The following is a 21,480-nucleotide window of genomic DNA, read 5'->3' as shown; positions in this document are numbered from 1 at the left end:
ATAGTTTGGGTATCTAAAAAATGGTATTTTTGGGTTTGCTTCTGTTCCAGACCAGCAAAGAATGGGACGCATCCCACAACCACACAAGTGTGGAACCTTTCTAGCTCTAGCTCGATTTGGATTCCTTCCCAAACTTCCATGTGAACGAGACTTGTTGTAGCTTTCGGAACCTTGGTTGGTACACCTCATCAACTTTTTCAACACCCAAACAATAATATCAATTTGGGAATTTGACACTCATTAGAGTTTTATGTTCATTAAAAGTGGCTAAATTAAGTCTAAACAAATTTTTTCTATGTCAACAAAATTTTATCAAGTTACATATAGATCCACGTGTCACTTAATGTTTCAAATAAATGTGCCGTTAATAGAAATTAACAGCAAAATTAACATAAATCACTTATTAAAATTTGAAAATTTAAATTGAATCAATTAAAATTTTAGGCGTCAAATTAAATCTATCCCCAAATTTCAGAAATTATTTTAAATATTAACTCAAGATACAAGTCTGGTTTTTAAGAGCTTAGAATATCCCAAATAATCAAATCAAATAATCCCTCCGGCGACGTTCATGCACTTTGTACAAATGCCGTTTAGACGTGTATAGGAAATTACGAAAATATCCTTCAATTCCTATGGAAATTACACGCGATGCCATTTCTTCACAGAAAAATACAAATACTTTAAAACATTAACTTTCTCTCTCCTCCTTCGCATTCCAGAGAGAAAGAAAATGGCTATGCAGAGAACTTAATTGAGAAAGGACCAACAGAGAAGAGGGAAATAGTAATAATACACGCGGAGACTGAAACCCTAGATTTCTTCCTTACAACAACATGGTCTCGAAGTAGAGAGTTAGATATATAGACAGCTATAAAAACTCATCTATTAATTTTCTTTTTTTTATGAATGCTCCTTGTTTGGGTGGGGTTTGAATTAGGGTTTTGTAGGATTGTTTAATTTGTGTTTGTCTTGGAATTATAGTTTCTGATTGTATCTGGGAATTGCTGGCGCACTATGTGAAGGATTTGAATTAGGTTTAATTGGATTCTGTGTGATGTGAGTGGTGTGAGTGGGCGTGTCTAGGGTTTGTGTGTGTTTATGTTTTCAATGGGCAGCATGGGTGAGTCAGACAGAAAACGGCGTCACTTTAGCTCCCTGTCACCGACGGCAGCACCTGCTACTGCCAAGAAGCTGCCCTTCTTGCCCATTTCTGAAGACAAAAAGGTGAAACCATTATGATCTTTATTTATTTGTTTGTGTATCTAAAGCTTGTGCTTCAAATTTTGCAGTTCATAATGTTCCATGGATTTTCTTTTTTTCCTTTCTTTTCTTTCGGGTGCCCCGGCCCCAGGGGCGGGTCCTGAGTTTCCTTGCTGTCCTTGTAATTTTAGTTGATGTTTGTTGCTTGAATTTGACTGGCTAGGCATAGAGTTTAATATATGTTTTCTTCTTTTGAAACTACTTGTATGTGGTGTGAACCTATGTACACTGAAACTACTTTTATATTATAGGAAACGCTTAATAGTTATAACCATTTGCATTGCCTATTTTACTTTTTGACACGCATGATTGTCTTTTGATGAATAATTAATAGACTAATAGAGTTACAGTTTACACTTGCCAATTTACTCTGTTGATTGGTTGCAATACCCTTGTTTTGGCTTTTGGATGCTAAGGATATAAGATATATGTTTTAAAGGTTGCCTTTTCTTTTGATCCTACCAATTCTTTTCTTATCTTTTGAGATGAAAAAAGAAAAAAACTTCTCCACTAGAACTGAGGATTGATCTGCTACTCTTTATTTGCAGAGTTAGTACTTACATTGCTATATGATCATTTGTTTGATTCCTTTGTTTGCTTGAGTATCATTCGTGTATACTGCCGAATAATTATGAAAAGAGAAAGTTGTGTCTGTGTAAATGCTGATTGTTATCTCTTTATGAATTCGTGCTTATCTATAACGATTAGAATTCTGAAAAGGTTACTACGTTGTTGGATTTTATTTAAATGTTGTTATGGACTGTATTTAGTACTTCATATAGATCGAATTTAACAATCCTGCATATGGGAAGAACTAAGGTAATAACCTGCATGGGTAATTCTAATTGAACTTACGGCTCTCTTATTACAGCTTGATATTGCTGTACTTCAGTTTCAAAATCAAAAGCTTATGCAGAAATTAGAAACACAGAAGCTAGAGCATACAGCTCTTGAGAATAAATTTTCTCAAATGAAGGAGAGGCAACAGTCATATGACTCTGCTTTAACAGTGGTTAAGAAAAACTGGGAACAGGTAATTTATTTTGTGTTTCATTTTTTACTCCTTAAGTTCAAATATTCCATGCTTTAATTTGTCTAATGATTTATATCACAATCACTTGCTGGGCAATATCCGCTTTCTGCACAAAGCTGGTTAATGACTTGGCATCGTGTTCTGAACGCTCGAGAGAGTATATCTGCAACTTGGATTCAAGATACGCCGCCGTTGCTAGCGGTGAGGTCACTTGATCTTTCTTATTCTTTTATATGATTTTGTGCTGCAAGACAATGCCATGTAGTCATTCATTTAATCACATGTATTTTGAAAATACTCATTTTTGGTTTACATTATTATCGAGCTGTAGTTTCCCTTTTTGCTAGAAAGGATTATAAAATAAATTCGAAGTTGTTCCATTGATTGCTAGCAAGTTCTTTCATAGAAGTAGTTATTTTAAAAGGCATAGTTACATAATACATCTCTTTCAATTTCAGACTTTTATTACTAATCCGAAATTGCAAATGTAAGTGGGATGCAACTCTATTGGGGTTCTAATTGTTGGCCTTCATAATTATGATCTATAAGTATCATAGTGTGACAGGTGAAACCAAACATTCAGGGCAACAATCTTTTCTTTTTTTTTTTTGGGTGGGGGGGCGTCGGACATTACACAAAACATGCTCTTAAGTAATATCTGCTTTTCGATCCTTTTAATCTGAGTTTGCTATTTTTTCCTCACTCAGACTTCTTAGGTTTCTATTCTCTTAATCTATTTAAGTTCCAATTTTGCCCTCACTTAAAACTGAAGAAATTATAGTGTTTCCTTAACTGAAACTCATTTTTTTAAATATACCAATCACAATCAATCTTTTGCATTTCCGGAAACAGAGCAACTAATTCTTTCACCAAGCAGGTGCACAAATAGTTCCCATTAAGGATTCTATATCTCATGTTCAAGCTTTTCCAGCCATGTCCATCTAAGTTTTGCAAGTTATTGGTGTTATTATGAATTTTTTGTTATGCCTTTAATGCTGAAACATCAAATATTATTGCTGATTACTTTTAAGAATCAACTATCCTGCTAAGTGACAGATTTTCTTGACTGGGCTAGTTGATTATTCTACCAAGCTGCATTTGTGTCCTGGGACTATGACTGAGACTGGGGGACTGGGACTGGGACTGACTATTGTGTTTGGTAATCAGAGACTATAACTAAAATTTCAGTCCCGGAACACAAAATTTCAGTCCCTTCAGTACCTCCAAAAAATAGGAATACAGGGGACTGAAATTTTTAGAGACAAAGACTAAAACTTTAATAATATTTCTTTTCAGAAATACTCTCATTTAATTATTCAAATTCTAAATCTATCCCTCAATCTTCATATTTATCTTAAACCAAACATGATATTGAGACATAACTGAGTCCAGTACATTTTACACCAAACACAATTCAGAGACTTAATTTAGTCTTTGTTGTCGGTCTCTGTCTTTCAGTCTCAGTTTCCCTTCCAAACGCAGCTCAAAAGCTTTTCAGAAACCATGCAAGTTCTTGACCTCAACCATTGGTCTATAGGGTAGTTCCTTTTTTTTTTTGGTCTTTTCAAGTAAATTTTGTTGTCATTACTAGGGGGTGTGTACTATTTGGGTGTAAATTTTGTGCTTTGTAGTTCATGGTATTTTGTTTTATGTTTTTTTAAAATGTTGTTCTCTGGTGTAGTATTACCAGTTGTTAAGATCTCAGTTCTTTTTAGGATTAGATTTATAGTTTCAGAATTTGTATTGACATCTGTATGTGGCTGGAAATGGTTGGTTAACAAGGTCATTTGATCTGCATTGCAGATGATAGTCCATCAACTGTTCATGATGTTTTTCTCAGCAGACTGATGCAAACTGGTGCAACTGAAAGCTCTTCCACTTACAACTGTGCAAACCAGGTGGAAGAGCAGAGACAATTGAATTCCGAAAAAGAACAAAGCATTTTGAAAAACGTTGTTACAACTATTCATAAATTTTGGCGTTTGAAGGATGGATTGCATACTGCAGTACTGAAGAAGCTTCCAGGAGATGGTAAGATATGAGTATATTTGTATGTGATTTATTATTTATTAGGCTTATTCTGTCGGAGCAGTTTCTTAGCTTTCTTGGTTACATTGCCTGTTTATAGTTTCATACAGGCAGAAGCTTTCCGCTGATTTAGAAGGGGAAGTTAAAAATTTAAGGTCAGCATTCAGTGAATTGCATTTAAAGCACAAGTCTTTAGCAAGTGAGTTCCAAGCTCGTAGAGATCTTGATGCCAAAAATAAAGCAGAACTTTGTAAATTGAAAGGTAAATTCTTGTGTTATGATATATATTTATTTTTTATCTCCACTTTATTTCAAGTTGTTTTTGGTTTTATTTTTTCTGTCGTTGTCTGGGGGATGGAGTGGGTCAATTTGTCAGTTGTCGTTATACTTGTAGAACGTATAATTGGCTTAATTTAAGAGATAAAGAATAAATGGTGTGTGATTAGGTAATTTTTTTTGTTTTTTTTTCCTTCAATTTTAATTTTTGTATTTGACCATAGAAATTTGAACCAAAAGGAAGAAAGTAAGTACTGGGAAAATATCTTCTGGTTTATGGTAGCGAAAATGAGAACAGCATGACTAAATGATTGTCCGAAGATGAACTTTGTTGAGTTGCATATGCAATGATATATAGGGGTAGGTAAATTCTTTTTATCTTTTACAGCAGAATCAACTAAAGGAAGACAGTAACTAAGGAAAAATATCATATTGTTTAAGTGCATAAAATAGAACAAACGAATGTAGAAGAAAATGTTAAACTCAATATTGTTGCAATATTTAATACTTTCTTTACAATGAAATGAAAATTTACAATTTTCTGAAATGGCCTTAGTGACAATGCGGGAGGAAAGCCATAAAAAGAAACCTAAACACAGCAGGTTTGTGGGTGAGGTGGCATGGGTGCCATTTTGGTTTCTTTAGGTGAGGAGAGAATGAAGGAACAATACATGGAAGGAAAAATGTCATCTTTTTTATGTGTTTTGAGGAAAAGGAAAGAAAGTGAAAATGAAGAGACAGTACATGTGGTGTTAAAATGACATATATGCCCTTATTGTACTAAAAAATAGATGTCATTTAATTCAGTTTTTAAATCATTACACAAATTTAAGAATTATTTTGTAGCAATGTTACTAAGAAATAAGAAAGGGTGCTGGTGTAGCTGCACACTACAGCGCCAGGAGAACGGAGAACCCAAGTTCTACTCTTGGAGAGAGCACCAGTTGGGAGAGAAAGCTTGACTATGCTTGAAAGGGGATTAAACCCTTTCCTGGTAATAGGGACGAGGAACACTCTTCGGAAACCAAAATAATAAAAGTTGTTTTAAATTAGTTGTTTAAGCGAAACTAAATTTGGTGTGGACACTGCCATTTTTGTATGATTGATTTTGTTGGGGATATAATGGTGAATTGCTTCTTTCGCCTTTTTCTCTCATTTTTCTGCACACTTGGGAGGGTGAAGTTCTTCAAGTTGGCATGCACACCTTTCTTTTTCTTCCTCTATTTCTCAGTTATCCCAACTTCAGTGTAAACTCACTAATCCGGTGGTCCTCTTGTACTCTTCCTTTCCTACTTCTGTTACTCTTGTCCTCTTGTACTCATTCAACACATTGTGTTGATGGAGTGAAAGGCAGCACACTGCCTCAAGATTGCTGCTTTAATGTTAGAACCAATTTCTTCATAAGGAAAATCATAAAGAATTGCTCTTAAGTAGGACATGTGTGGTGCTTGTTAGGGATGAATATAGGCTGGGTCATTGGTGGTCTGTTGGGGCTTACTAATGGAGTGTTAGGCCCAGTTTGGGTGAGCAACTTAATTAAGCTCCTTTTGAAAAAAGAGCGTAAACAATAAATACTTATACTAAAAATAGCTTATAAATAAGTTATTTCGTATTTGGTTTTTCCGTCTTAAAAGTGCTTATTTTAAAAGAAGAGTAATAAAAAGCTTTTTATTATAAGAGAAGTCTTTTTTTTAGCTTCTCCATAAGCACTTAAATAGCTTTTTAGAAAGTTACAATTTGGTTTTGAAAATTGTACCAAACATTAATAGTATAACTTTTCATAAGTTAAAAGGTAAAAAAAGTTACTTATGGACCTATCCAAACTAGCTCTTAGTCTTGGCATGGATATAACTGAGCTAGGCCAAACTTCTGAAGGCTTTTTTAAATGCGCATTTAGGTAAATGCAAATTGCTTGTGGTTTAAGTAAATGGAGATATATTTGCCATTTGGAAATTACAATAAAATTAAACTTCTACGGCTCCTTGAGGAAAGAATTATTTAATTTATTTTACTGGAAATATGAATCTATTTTTTCTACTTGCATATCTAATTTAAGTTTCTTTGGTATTGAGGCAGGATAAACTTTTATACCAAAAATAATATATTTTGAAGTTAGTAATTTTATTTTAAGGGAAGAATGGTTGGGTAATTGTTGAGTTTAGTTTTTATTTTTAACTTCTGTTTCTGTTTTTATCAATTAGAAGGAAATTGGTTGAGTTGCCTCCGTGTGACCTAAGGTCATGGGTTTAAGACTTGGAAGCAGCCATTGATATGTAATTATCAGATTAGGCTGTCTACATTACATCCTCTGGATATGGCCCATCCCCAGACTTACGTTAACGCGGGATGTTTGTGCATTGGGCTCATAGTTTTTGATTGCGGATAGCGGCAAGCCAAAAATCCGCTTTGTGGGAAATGGCGGACTGCCAAAAAAATACATGTATATGCACAGAAAAACTCAAAAGGTAATAAATTATAAAATCTAATCAATTTAAGCAACTTTCTACTCATAAGGCATCCAATTAATTCAGCAAATGCAGTAGCAAAATAAACAAATAAGCATAACATCAGTCATAATACACCATAGAATATAAGAGGCAGGGGCAGGGACATTATAGTCACGGGCTTGTCTTGAACCTATGTAAATTTAAAAAAAAATGGAAATAGAGAGGTTTATAATATAATTTATAGCACCGAACTTATGTAAATAAATGGGGAAACGGGAAAGTAAGAAAGGGTAGGAAGACCAGAAGTCTGGAACAGAAACTAAGGTACGAAGCAGAGAGAGAGGGAACCCGTGGCTTGCAGCAGCGGCGAGTGGCAGCGAGCAGTGAGTCAGCGACGGCTTCGCCAGAACACAGAGAGAACGGCAGAAAGGAAAGACGGAGAAGGAGGAACTGGAGTTGGACGGTGCTGCCTGGCATGCTGCCGGTGGTTCTTCCGGCAGCAGAGCAGCCTGGAGCAGAGAGGGAGAGAGAGAAGAGAGTTTTTGGACCGTCAGAGAGGAAGAGGCAGTTTTCTGAAGAAAGGATGCTGAGGAAGGTGGTTGTAACCTTTTAGGGTTTCCTAAATGACCAAAATAATCCTCAATTTTTTCAAAAATCCAAAAAAACCCTGCAATTTCCGCCATTTCTATTGCGGGTCTGCCATGTTGCCACTGCAATTGCGGTCGCCATTTCGCCGTCCGTGAAAAACTCATTGCGGTAACCACTGTATGGCGGCAAGGAAGAAATCCGCCATGCCATAACATTATGGCGCCGCCATACCGCTTTTTTAAAACATCAATGGGGCTGCCCTTTTTTTTTTAATTTTTAGAAGGAAATCGGACTGCCTGGTTCATTGGTATGATGTAGTTTTATAGAAGAATAGATGGAAAATTTGAGGAAAAGGACACCTGGAAAAAAAAGGGTAAAGAAGTAATTTTGTGGGGAAGAAATTAAAGAATTATTCCAATACTTAAGAAATGAATCTTGACAATTGTCATTTGAGAAATAAATCGAACTTTATTAGGAAAGAATCTTAACGGCACTATATAAATGGAGTCGTGAATGTAAGCTGGAGAACTAGAGGGGAGGTGAGTGTAGAATTACACTAAACTTCAAGGTCTTGGGGTTCAAAGTAACTGAGGTTCACTGTAATTTACCCTTTATTGTATTCAGCCAAGGTTGGGATATGACATGCAATTTATTTGTCTTGCTGTTATTTGTTTAGGGGAGCTTGAACGCATTCTTGCAGAACTGGAAGAAAGCAATAGCAAACTTTTAACTCTTAAAGCAGAGAGAGATTCAGCAAAGGGGGCAGTTCTCCCTGTCTTAAATGTTGGAACTGCGCATGTTGCTAGTGATAAAGTCAGAGACAAGCAAAAGGATTTGCAAGATATGGAATCTACTCTGAAGGACCTATTGGTAATGTTGTTGAATTCTTTGGCCCTGTTATAAAATTCTTGGGATATCAAACCGTAATTATTTAGTTTCTCAGGACCAAGGTTCGTCTCGATTAGTGGAACTGAAAGGTCTTCACGAGGAAAGAATAAGAATATTGCAGCAGTTGTGCGATCTACAGGTTGCGTTTATTGTTTGTACCTATGATGTGTTTGGTATTTTCCTACTGTTATGTTTTGCAAGGCTATGTTTTAAATGTATTCTCTTACAATGTTTGACTTGGAATTATTTCATCAGAACACGTTGAAGAATTTGGATTGTATTACTTCTTCCCATTGCTTCCAATTGGTTAGAGATCAGATAGAAAAGTCAAAAGCCGAAGTTCACGAGTATCAGGCTTTATTCGAGAAACTACAGGTTGTAACTGGTCGTTACTTATTTATTTAATTTAGATTTAGATATTTTGACATTGTCCTATGAGGTATGATGTGCTTCTTATGATAGCCCCCTTTTGTTTCTATTGCATTTTGCTTATGCCTCTAGGTTGAGAAAGACAATCTTGTGTGGAAGGAGAGGGAATGGTACATTAAAAATGACTTAGCAGATATTTTTCAAAGATCAGTGTCAGTTGCTGATTCTAGAGTGGCTGATTTACGGTCTGAGATACAGAAAAAGATAGATGAAAGAAATGTGATTGAAAATAAACTGCATGAGGAAGCAAGAGAACCGGGTTTGGCTACTTCCTTTGTATAAAGCATGCAATGTTATTGTTGTGTGGTTTAATTGTTCATAAATGGTAATCAATTTCTATTTGCTTCAGGAAGGAATCAAGTTATAGGAGAATTTAAATCTTTGCTTTCTTCATTTCCTGAGGAAATGGAATCTATGCAAAGTCAACTAAGCAAGTATAAAGAATCAGCTTCAGATATCCATTCTCTGCGTGCAGATGTGCAGTCTATTTCTAATATTCTTGACAGGAAGGTTGGTTTAGTTTATTTATGAACTGCACTTTTTTGGCTGCATAAATCAAGGGCCCTGAAATGTTTCTGCCCTCTTTAATAATGACAGGTAAAGGAATGTGATGTTTTCACTGTTAGGGCTGCTGGTCAAGCTGCTGAAATAAAGAGGCTGCTTGGTGTGGTATGTTACTTATACTTGATATAAAAGAATGTTAGCTGCTTTTGGTTTGTGTGGTCCTTTAGTTCGTCTCATTCAGGTTGTGCTCTATAATGAGCAATTACTTGACATGACATTGTATTCTTCCAGTTCTTGTTCGAAGTGTTTCATAAGGTTAGAAAGTAGAAGACAATGTGTGCATGTATGTGTGTGTGAGAGGGAGAGTTAAAGCAAAAAAAAGACGAATTTAGAAAACTGAGGTAGAACTTCAGAACTTATTTGAATGAATCATTACAAGGGAAGTATCTATTTGGTGAGTCATGTTGTCCGGCAAGCTATACTAGGGTTTATGCCATGGTACCTAGACCAGGTCCTATGTAGTTTAGACTAGTTAACAGCCATGATGAAAAAGATTGCTGACGGTTTTGGCAGATGTTTTTCTCCACTGCTGGAAGTGCTTTGCTTATGTACTGTATGAACAAAAAATATTGGCTAACTCAGGGTTGGTGAGATACTGAGAAGTCAACAATGCCTAGTCTGGTGCATGAATTGTTAGTGGGTTTATCTGTTCAGACATTAACTGGTTCTTTTGTATCTATTTGAGGATTCTTCCCATCTAACTATATCCTTATCTATCAAATAAAGAAAAAAACAGGATAGTATGTCCTTGCATGGCCAAATTCTTAGTAGATAATCTAGGTAGATCCATCAGAGTTTATTTGATGCAAAATACTTGCTTATATAGCCAATGGCCGACTTGTTATGAGGTAACTTGACAACGTGGAGTTATTGTGCATAAGTTCCAGCTTGCATGGGTGATTTCCATTGGGGATTTTACAGGGCTTAAGAACAAGTGTTACATTCCAAAGTTGTAAGTAGCATTAAGGTAGGTAATTTGGGGAAGTTGCAACAAATTTACATCGAGTTAACATCTAAGAAGAGCAATGAGGAGTGGGGCCTAGGTGAATAGTTTGATCAGTGGGTCAATGGGACCGGACGTGTGTCTGAGCTAGGATTGTTTGGGAGTGTTGCTGAACTAACTAAAATTTACTATGTCTTAGGCTTGAGAACCAACAGAATGTGTACGAAGAGTGGACTGTTATAAATATCAGAGTTCTATACACCTCAATTGCTTTAAATAGTTTATACTTAATGGGTGTGAGCAGAGGTGCACCTAAATTAAGGTGAAAGTAGCAGTAAAATAAATGAAACACGTGAAAGTATCTCACAGTAAGACCCACTCGTCACTATCACTCCAAGAAGATAAAGCGAGAGAAATTGAGCACCAAATACATATATTGATAAAAAAAAATCATTAATATATAGAGGAATACAAAGAAGCAGAGGAAAAGAAATCTCCCAAACTAAAAGAATACATAGAAAATCATAACATCAGTGAATTATGGCTTTACAATCTCTGATCACGTCTGAGAGGGACAGTTCTCTACAGAGTCCATATGCTTTACATGATAGATGCTCAATGCCTAGTTCTATTCCAAACAACTCTTCCTGGGTATCTATCATTAAATGTGTAAATTGCGCTATAGCCTCTAGCCAAATACTCTAGATAGTGACATCTATTGCACATTGCCACTAAGATTTTGCCTCTTTCTTTCTCCCAGAACCTGCAAGCCTCAAACAAAGAATTCCACAAAGAATCAGCCAAATGGCAGTGCAAAAACACGTGAGACTATTTCTGAATTTATCCAAACCCAACACGCGCACATAAGGGGTAATGGCCTCATGTGGCCTCCTAACCTGCAAATTGTCATTGGTATTAGTTCTGTTAAGCACAACTGTGCATATAAAGGATTTGATTTTGGAGGTAGATTTGGATTTCCATTTTCCATATGGGAGTTTATAAAGGAGGAAGGAAAGGTGGTGTTGTTGAGGATTGTGATAGAGACTTGAAATAAGATTACACAAGTATACTGATCAGATGTATCAAGTGACCACAATCTTTTATCAGGGCTGGAAGACATAGGAGCATTACTATTTTCATTTTTTATTTTCATTGTTTTCTATTTTAAAGATTTTTCTGAAGGAGAATAGGAAACATGGAAAATGAAAACAGAAACCAACCAGGCCATAAGATGCATAAAGTGGGTGCAGGATAGTGCAGGATACATTATCAAGATTGTCCTATGTGGAACATGTTTACTAAGGAAATTAAAATAAATTAGGACATGCTAATTCTCATTATTGGTTCTTTGTATTATTTATTCCCATTTCATTTCACTTTTATAATAATAGGGTTGTTAACTTGAATTATCACATGCAAGATATAGATTAAATTGTTAGTTCTGCCTTGGACATAATCAGTTTGATGTGTATGAAAAATGTATTGGTTAAGATATAAAACCAGTCTTGTCTTTATCCAAGATCATAAACTGTTGAGATGATATAGCATCGTAGTTTCAATAACCAAATGGTATTGAATTTTGATTTCGTTCCATTCTGTCATCTTACTACTAATGTAGGTGGGAAGTTATATATAGTGCCATTCGCCCTATAGACTAGTGTGAGGTGGCATGTTAATATATAATTCCATTCATGTGCTAGTAGCTTTAGGTTTTGGTGAGATGGTTCATCAAAATGCACAAGGTCATATAAATTGGATAGGATCACATATGTAAGGTGAACAATTTTCTTTTCTTGTAAAAATGCATCTTCCTTTCCTTTTGATGTAGGTTGAAGAATTGAGAGAGAGTGAGCGGGATTTGAAGTTTATACTGGAAATGTTTAGACGTGAATCCATTGATTCAAGGTTCGACTTCAAATTCTCAACTTGAATTTGTATGGTCTATTATGATTGATATGGTTTATATCTTTTTGTCAACTTTGTTTTAGCGTTATGAGAAGAATTTGCGCATGAATATTTTCAGAAACAAGTGCATCTCTCTAAGTTGTAATAAATTGAATGACACAAATGATTAATACAAGTAATAAAATTATGTGAGATTATCATGTTCTAAAGAAGGAACAAATTTATGTGTCTATATGCTCGTAACATTTGATAAATGGGATTATTACCTATATGTTTAGCACTAGGGATGGCAGTAGGGATCTGTGCATGGAGAAATTTGTGTCAATCCTCACAGAGGGCTGAATGTGGGATTTCCCCATGGGGATTAGGATGGGGGAGTAAATGCCCCCTACCCCACAAAGTGATTCCGTTTGGATGGTGACTATGCCTTCGCTCAATGGAGATATTGGTCCCATGGGTAATTTGACAATTTTCATATGCTCACCATACTTTTAATTGGAAGAAGAAAACCACAACCACCTAACTAGACCTAGTTAATGGTTTATGCTCTTACTTCATACACAATCGGTAAGCTTGTACACTCACCTATAATATTCTTCTGTGCCCCCCTTTGTTTCTCCAATTATTGCCGACTTATGACTACCATCGACTGACATCAAACAGTGATTGGCAGCGGTGGATTTAAGGGTGGCTCTAAGGTGGCCATGTTATTATTATTATTATTATTATTTTATATATATATATATATATATCAAATATATTTTAGCATATTAACACACTAAAAAAATTTACATGTTAGTAACTTAATATGTATAAATTATAATGTGTATTATAATATATTAGTAGCAATTAACAAATAGGTTTAAAAAACAATAAAAAGCGTATAAATATATTAGTAATTGAAAAGTTATTGAAAAAAATAGGTTTGGATTAATGTAAAAAAGGAACAACTATAAAAAAATTTCTTGTTTTGACTCTTTTTATGACAACAGTAACAACTGAATAGACTTTTTGTATAATAAAAATTATTAAAACAAGACTTTAAAACAAGATGGAAGACGAATTTTTAGCAGATTATATGATTGTATATGTTGAAAAAGAGAATGCTTCAAAATTTATTTCAGATGGTAAATTAATAATTTGTTATATGAAATATCGCAGAACAAATTTAAAAATACCAAAATCCTAAAGTATGTAGTTGAACGTTGATTTCCATATAATATAATTATTAATTTTGACCTATATATTATAAATTATATTTTGTTGACTTTTTGTTATGTTATATTTTAATTTATTTTGTATTTAATTTGGCCCTCCTCTTATAAAATTTCTGGATTCGCCATTGGCGACTGTTGAGGACATGAGCCATCAAAAAATGTTGTGAGCCAGTCAGCCAGACTCCACTTGAGAGTTGGCAAGCAGATTGCAAAAGCAAACTGCAGAAAACTGCACAGAAGACTGGGTGATAGAGGTATTGCGAGATTTTTTCTGTTGCTTGAACGTGGAGAGGGATGGAGGGAGGTATGGGGCATGGAATGGTGAAATGCTCATGCCATGTTACCTCTATTTGGCACTCAAGGGTTGAGGTCCCTATAACCTTAATTTCAAAACAAGGATTTGGGTCCCTTGAATTATTTATTAGGGATTTCAGAGTAGGAGTGGTCGCCCCCTCTTGGTGGTTTTTTTGGGGGGTGGGGGGGTTCTTTATTGCATTATTCTTATGTATGTGACCCAGATCTTAAGATTGCCGCATAAGTGGGTTTCGTAGAGTTCTAACAAAATATTTTGAAATACAATAACTTTCCAAACATTTCGAGAATGTTCCATAAAGAATTAGAATGTCATTGGAAAATTGTCAAAGCACTTAGCTGCTAGTGGTTTGTGCTTTGACACTATGAATGTGCTTTTTTTAAAACCGACCTTTGAACCCTTAACCAGGCACATTGACAGCAGCTTTTGATATTAAGCGACTTCATTGACCACCAAGATGAAAAGGAAAGGCAGGCAGCTGTTAGAAATTTTATTTTTTTTAGCGCACAAGATATTGTGATATGATTGTATCATTGTATGTATTGGGCTTATTTTGAGGTTCAGTACAAGTTATTTCAAATCCTTCCCTTCTCCAAAAGCTTAACTCACAAACACAGTCTAAAGGTGTGGTTTGACAATCTACTTGCAAGCACACTGTGCATTAAATACATATTCTCTAAGAGGACAAAAACATAATGCAGTTGATTATCATTTTATCTTTGTAAAGTTTCGGTAATCATATTGGCGGAAGTCACATCAGAAGTGAACAGGTAGGTGATATTCCTGGAGCACGTCAGAATTCCAGGCTTGTAGTGGAGAGATCAAGTCAACTTGGATTTCATTGAAGCCTTGCAAATTGTATTGACTCATTGCTGAATGATTTCAAAAACTATTTATGTTAATTTAAATTCTTTTGGAAAAATTAACATATGCATCACAACTATGTTCAATATTTGGTTGCATCATAACAGTGAAAATTTGTGAGCTTTCCTCTTATTGTGGGTTATTGGCATGCTTGGTCTGATTAGTGCTTGTAACAGAATACGTGGAAAACTAACTGATCTGTGTCTGCAGGGATATCATGGAAGCCCGTGAGGCAGAATACAGAGCATGGGCAAATATTCAAAGTTTGAAAACTTCTCTTGATGAGCATGGCTTAGAACTGCGTGTTAAGACAGCAAATGAAGCTGAGGCCAAATCTCAACAAAGGCTGGCTGCTGCTGAAGCTGAGATAGCTGCCATGAGACAGAAATTAGAAGATTCTAAAAAGTTAATCTCTTATTTGATTAGTTATTGAAATCTGCTATTCTCTGAATATTTATTTATCTATTTTGCCAATTTGTTTCCTTTTAATTATTTTCTGTCTTCTGATGTTTCATTTCTAATTTCTAACTTCTCTTAATGAATTCTTTTGCAAGGATTAAGGCTTTCTTTTTTATTTTTTTTTTCAATCAGTTGGATGAATTTCCTTATTATTTATGTCAGTAGGGTGGAATTAAATGTTTCATGTGAATGCCATTGACAGGAGCTCTATAAAGCTGTTTCTGTGCTCTATTGAAATTTCTTTATTCTGATATTTTAGAATTTCAGAGCTGGTTACTCATTCATCTGTAATATTTTTATTATTTCAGGGAGATGTCTGAACTGTCTGTTGTATTAAGATCAAAAAATGGAGAAAATGAGGCCTACTTGTCTGAAATAGAGGTCAGCTATTTTGTCTCAGTGGTAGAATGGAATTCTCTGCGCATAGGACAATGGTTGCTTAGAATTCAGTTTCCAAATTTGTCTAGCTCTTACAATGTTAACGTGGTCTCTTGTTGGTGCTATGAGTTTTCTGCAGTCTATTGGGCAAGCATATGATGAAAAACAGACTCAAAACCAGCATATGCTGCAGCAGATTACTGAGAGGGATGATTACAATATTAAGGTAACTTGGTTTTCTTCTGTCTTGAAATCTGTTGTAGTTTTATGTAAATGTAATTTCAACATTATAATAACTTAATAAGGTTAGTTTGTTATCTCCATACAAGCAAAAGCTTGCCATAGATCTAGTATCAAGTTAAGAAGAAACAAATTCTGTAAATCTGAGATGAACTTCTCAGTCTGAATTGTGATACTCAGATGTAGGGATTATGTCCCAACCTAATATTCCAAACAGTGGTGTAAATTGAACATTGTGACACAGATTTGGCCTCTGTCCTTCTCCCAAACACAGGGAACCTAGTCAATGGGAAACTGATGCAGACCGAACACTCACCTAGGATATCAAAAAAATATTCCATAAAGATTCAACCAGATGGCAGTTCAAATCAAATCTAATATTGGTTCTGGATTTGCTTCCACATAACACAGACATCACATCGGAAATAGCCTTCTATGGCTTTCAAGATTGCAAATTATCATTGGTAATATTTCTCTTATGCATAGTTGTCCACAGATATTTGATTTCAGAGGGAGCCTTGGACTTTAAAATGAGTTTATCAATGTACAAATAGGTTGTATTAAGGGAATGAGTTGGGAACTGAATAGAATTTGCATATATAAAATGATCAAGAGACCACTTATTTAAGTTGCGGGACACTTTCTCAAGGATGCTCAAAAGAAACAACAATTATGAGAACTTTCTTTTATCGAAGTTATGAAAGAGGCTGAGGCTCCAGGAATTATTGGAATCCTTTGCACTGTTGGAATGGAGTGTTGTCAGTTGTGTAATGGAAGTCAATAAAGGTGAGGAAATGATAGATTAGAGTGCTTTCCGACCCAATGGTTCTTCCAACAATTAAACCAACCATTACCTACCCTAAGTAGTATAGTAGAATTCCTGGGTGCTAGAATGAGTAGCTTTGGTGGCAGTATTAGCATCTCATCTATTTTTGTCAAAGCCATACTCTTGATAACTTGATCCATAAATGATGAGGCTCTAAAGGAAACTCTTATTCTCATTCAGCTGAAGCAATGTTTTTTTACATCAAAGATAAGATTAGCATGTGCCAAATAAGAGCACTTACTTAGGTCTGTTGAGTGCTGGATGCATAATAATAATTAATATAATGGGGTTTCATTACTAATCGGCCAAATATCTAATTACTAACAGAGAAGAGTTTGAAGCTAAAAAGCTGACCCAAGAAATGTAAAACTCAAAATTTGAAGCCCTATCTCTGGCGCTACATAACTAGATATCTGTGTACACTAAATGGTTTGGTTACGGATACTGACAATGCCAGTAAGAACAAAAGCATTGTTGGTGTTCTTACTCTAGTAAAAAATTGGTTGTGCATATTTTATCTTATTCCAAAATTCAAGGGTTGAGATTTGTTGCTGACTGTTGAGTAAATGGATCATTGAATGCTTACTTTGAACTAGCTGAAAGTCAAAAATTAGATTCGAGTCTGGTACATGTTGACTCTAAATCTTTAAATCTGTAGGTTCAGAACAAACTTCTTCAATATGTTGTCTATCAAAAAACTTGTCAGTCACAGATTAATACATGGTAAATTTCATTTGCCAATACTTTCTAAATTAAAAGATGATGTCCTATTCATTGTAAATCGTTCACTATCTTACCCATTTTGTCCTACTAGTTTGTATATATTCAACATTTGCGAATAAAATAGCAAACCGACATCCATGTTCATATCAATGCACATAGCATAACTTAACTTCTCTCCCCCTCATGTTTTTCCTTTTAGTTTTAAAATATTAAAATGTTTAGATATCTTTTCTTTTATTATTCTATCTTAATATTAGTAAGTGCATGTATGAAGAAATCATGGCTTGCATTGGGTGCCTGCTAATATTGTTATGGTGCAGCTTGTTTTAGAAGGTGTAAGGGCAAGACAAAAGCAAGATTCTTTGGTCATGGAAAAGCGGGTAATGCAACACGAGATCCAGCAAGCAAATGTAACCCGAAATTTATATGATTCAAAAGCTGCGAGAATTGAGGACCAGGTACATAGATCTTGATATAAACTGAATTTCAGATATGAATTTAGACTTGATGTCTTATTAGTTCCTATGCAGTTGAAATTTTGTTCAGATCAAATTCAAAGACTAATAGAGGATAAGATGCAAAGTTCTGTCACTTTGGAAAACACTCATAGAAGGCTGTTGGATGTTAGAAGATCATCTCAACAGGCTAAGGATACAGTTACAGAGGTGCAATCTAAATCTGGTAGTAGTCGAGTTACTTGTATGGAGTTACATGTTGAACTTGAGAAAGAAAGGTATTTCATAATGTAAATATTTCGGTATTTGTATGCTTTAGACAGATTGATTGGAATGCTTTAATTAATTTCTCTTTCTATACACCATTTCATTCTTGTTCTAGATTTTCCAAGAAAAGAATAGAGGAGGAGCTGGAGGTTTCTAGGAGAAAGCTTTCGCGCCTTAAAGAACAGAATGAAGGATGCTCGGTGATTGAAAGACTCCAAGAGGAACTGGCAGAGTACCGGGAAATTGTTAAATGCAGTATCTGCCAAGACCGGACAAAAGAGGTACATGTTTTTCTTCCTCTTTCTGAATGGATTGTGAGCTATTATGTTGGGTAAAATTTGTGAACATGCTGGATAGAATAGTCTCCTATTATAGCTGGTAAATACTTGATTGAAGTCATCTTTGACGCTCCTTGGCTTTATATTCGAGGATGGGAGCTTTATTTTGTACAAGAGTATTTAAATATTTTTTGTCTATCTATGTTGAAAGGAACAAAGGTTTTAGGATTTTTGGGTTGTCAATGGGTTATTTAATGTGTACAACATGGACATGAAAACGATAGCAGCTGCTAAAATTTATTAGCAGCCCACTATAGTAGGTCCATCTGTCCTGACCTTAAGGACAAGGTGGGATATTATGTGGGGTAAATTGTTAGTAGTTAGCTACAAAAGGAAGAGGGGAGAATTATATGAACTCTTGGAGTTAGAAAACACTAGAATTTCCTCTAGTAACTATTGAATACACATTAGTTTTTTGTATTTTGGTTTGTGTTTTACTAAACTTGTCTTTCTTTTTCCTTTTTTTTTTGTCAGGTGGTAATTACAAAATGCTACCACTTGTTTTGCGGTACATGTATCCAGAAAGTATCTGGGAGTCGACACCGCAAATGTCCACAGTGTAGCACAAGCTTTGGGGCTAATGATGTTAAGCCTGTTTACTTGTGACTGGAAACTTGGAGTTCTCTCCTGTGGGTTGGCGGCCAGACCATAGTTTTCTTTTGAATTTTCTGGTAAAAGAAATGGGGTATGAATACTCAACAGTTGATAAGGAACTTTGGCAGGGAATACTGAGTTCCTGTCCGGTTTTGATTTAGATCAAATCGGATTCTTTTTGCTGGTACTTTTTCTTGGTACCATCTGTACTTTGTTGAATCTGGAATATTTAGATTTAGAGTTTAGTATAAAGAACTTGGAGCCATAGGAAAAGTGATAATTGTTCCGTGCAGATTTATCATAATACATCTTCCGATGCGATTTGGAGAGGTCATCAAGGTTGGCCTTCGCTGTGCGATTAATAATTCGAACTGTTGTATTCCTGAAACATGGCAAATTGCCTTGGAAGTTGACTCTAGAGAGAAGATATTCTGACATCTGTAGTTTGATTGCTAGAAACACAAATTTTGTCTTGGGATGCTTTTGTATATACGTTTGATTTGATTGTATAATTGGTCGTTCAATTCCCTTTTTGATAGCCTGTAATCCTTGTAATGGGTAATGCTATTCCAAACGATTTTTGCTCGGTCTGTATAGTTATCATAACTTGATTCTATAAATTGTATAGAGTCTTGCTTCTTATGTGTTGTATTGTTGAAGCTTCGGTTCTGCCAATTGGAGCAATGGTCTCTGTGGGGGCGTCACTTGATATGTATATCCAAAAACAGAATGTTTGGATGTGAACTTGGTGCTCACGGGTACAACGAGTCCGTTCTGGTTAATTGTTTCTTTTTATGTTTTTTCATGGTGAAAAACCATGTATTTAGTTATATGGTTTCAATGTGTTGCAGATAAAAAAATCACCCTAAAATTTTTCTCCTTGGCTTGGCTCGAGACTAAGAACACCGATGACCTGAGGACTCCTGGCCCAAAAGGCATCGGGTTCTCTTGCATAGAGAGCATTAAGGTCGAATATCGAGTAGTCATTGGAACTTGAAAATGATTAGGGAGTGGCGACAGTGGTGGTAAGATAATTCGTGATGAAGGAATAAAGCTGGGTTAGGACGAACTTTGTGTCCTTGTGCTGTCATTATCGAAGATAGTTTAGACTCACTCTTTGCCTTACTTGGAGTTAGGGCTGGCAATGGGTAGGGTAGGGTAGGGTTTGGAGCATATTCTAACTCTACCCGCGGGTTGAAAATTTTATTTAAATTTTACTATATCTTATCCATGAGTTGAGAATCTCTCAATCCTAACTTTATTCGCATTCTAAAGTTCTAAATCCTACCCTATTCTACCCGCATAAATATCAACTTTTTTCAAAGTAAATATAAAATTCAATCATTTCAAATTTTATATATATATTAATAACATAAAAAATAACAAACTAATGCACTAAATTACTAAATTAACTAACTAGTGTAGTGGTTGTTCACTTATTGTATATCATTACATAAGAGAGGTTGTGGGTTCAACTCTCACTTCCTTCAAAAGCATCATGTTTAAGCATTTCATTCTTACGTTCCATTAGAAATTTCTCCTAAAGCTTGAAAAATGAGATGAATCTGGAAAAAGCCTTGACTTTAGGACTAGAGGGTGGGTTTTTGCCCGGCTTACTGAGACTCCGTTCTCATTATACTCAAATAGAAAGAAGTTGGATCCTTGACAAGGTGGTCCTATCCTAGGCTTAGAGCTGAGCTAGACCCCTACCTCAAACTTATTTCGGAATGATTTAGAGAGCTGCGAATTAGGCTTTCAGACTGGTGGCAAGCAAGGCAAGAAGATAAAGTCCTGACCTTAAGCAGATTTTTGACATCTTTCTTGCATCTGCTTTCAGGTTTGACATGACATTAGAGCTCATAGTACCTAATTTTTATAAAATATGTGTTATATTTGAGATGTGGGTATGATGTTTTGCTAGGATTTTAAGGAATGAACTCTTTGGTCCTACACATGGGCCCAACGGTAAAACTTGGTGGAACGATAATGAAGAAGTATAGGGGTAGCAATGGATAGGATATGGTAGGGTTTTGAGCCAATTTTAACCTTACCTGCGGGTTGAGAATATCTCAACCCTAACCCTACCCGTTCTTAACCCGCGGATATCCAACCTAATTGCGGGTTACGAAAAAAGATGTAACATTATTATATAACTTGATGATAATTTCAAATAAAATTGATTTTTATGTAAAAAAAATATTAAATTATCAATTAATGATCTTCTTTTAATGACTAGAGATCTTTTGCATTTAGTGAGAGATCTTTAGTTCAACATCCACTTAAAATATATTTTTATATAAGTATATAACATATACATATATAGGGTGCGAGTTGGTTGGATAGAGTTGAGACACAACCCGCACTCTACTTGACCCGCACGAAAACCATATCCGCACCCTATCCTACCCACTGCGAATCGAGTTGGCAACCCTATATGTTGTC

General features: G+C 35.4%; 1 protein-coding gene across 2 annotated transcripts; it reads left to right on the top strand.

Annotated features, from left to right (window-relative positions):
* On the top strand, positions 693–19,680 carry LOC107605291 (E3 ubiquitin-protein ligase BRE1-like 1). Of its 2 annotated transcripts, XM_016307128.2 has the most exons (19): positions 694–1,227; positions 2,135–2,296; positions 2,413–2,497; positions 4,100–4,327; positions 4,425–4,586; positions 8,312–8,505; positions 8,579–8,662; positions 8,779–8,898; positions 9,025–9,211; positions 9,302–9,462; positions 9,550–9,621; positions 12,288–12,364; positions 14,969–15,163; positions 15,526–15,598; positions 15,735–15,821; positions 17,705–17,842; positions 17,915–18,117; positions 18,222–18,387; positions 18,919–19,680. In XM_016307128.2, exons 1-19 carry the CDS (start codon positions 1,102–1,104, stop codon positions 19,048–19,050), a joined length of 2,652 nt encoding a protein of 883 aa, XP_016162614.1. In that variant the 5' UTR covers positions 694–1,101; the 3' UTR covers positions 19,051–19,680. The 2 variants fall into 2 exon arrangements, with proteins under 2 accessions (XP_020960674.1, XP_016162614.1); XM_021105015.1 differs by lacking the exons at positions 18,222–18,387; positions 18,919–19,680 and having other exon boundaries at positions 693–1,227; positions 17,904–18,042.

The sequence above is a fragment of the Arachis ipaensis genome, chromosome B06 (genome assembly GCF_000816755.2).
Source record: "Arachis ipaensis cultivar K30076 chromosome B06, Araip1.1, whole genome shotgun sequence".
Lineage (NCBI taxonomy): Eukaryota > Viridiplantae > Streptophyta > Magnoliopsida > Fabales > Fabaceae > Arachis > Arachis ipaensis.
This window is presented reverse-complemented; position numbering and strand designations above follow the sequence as displayed.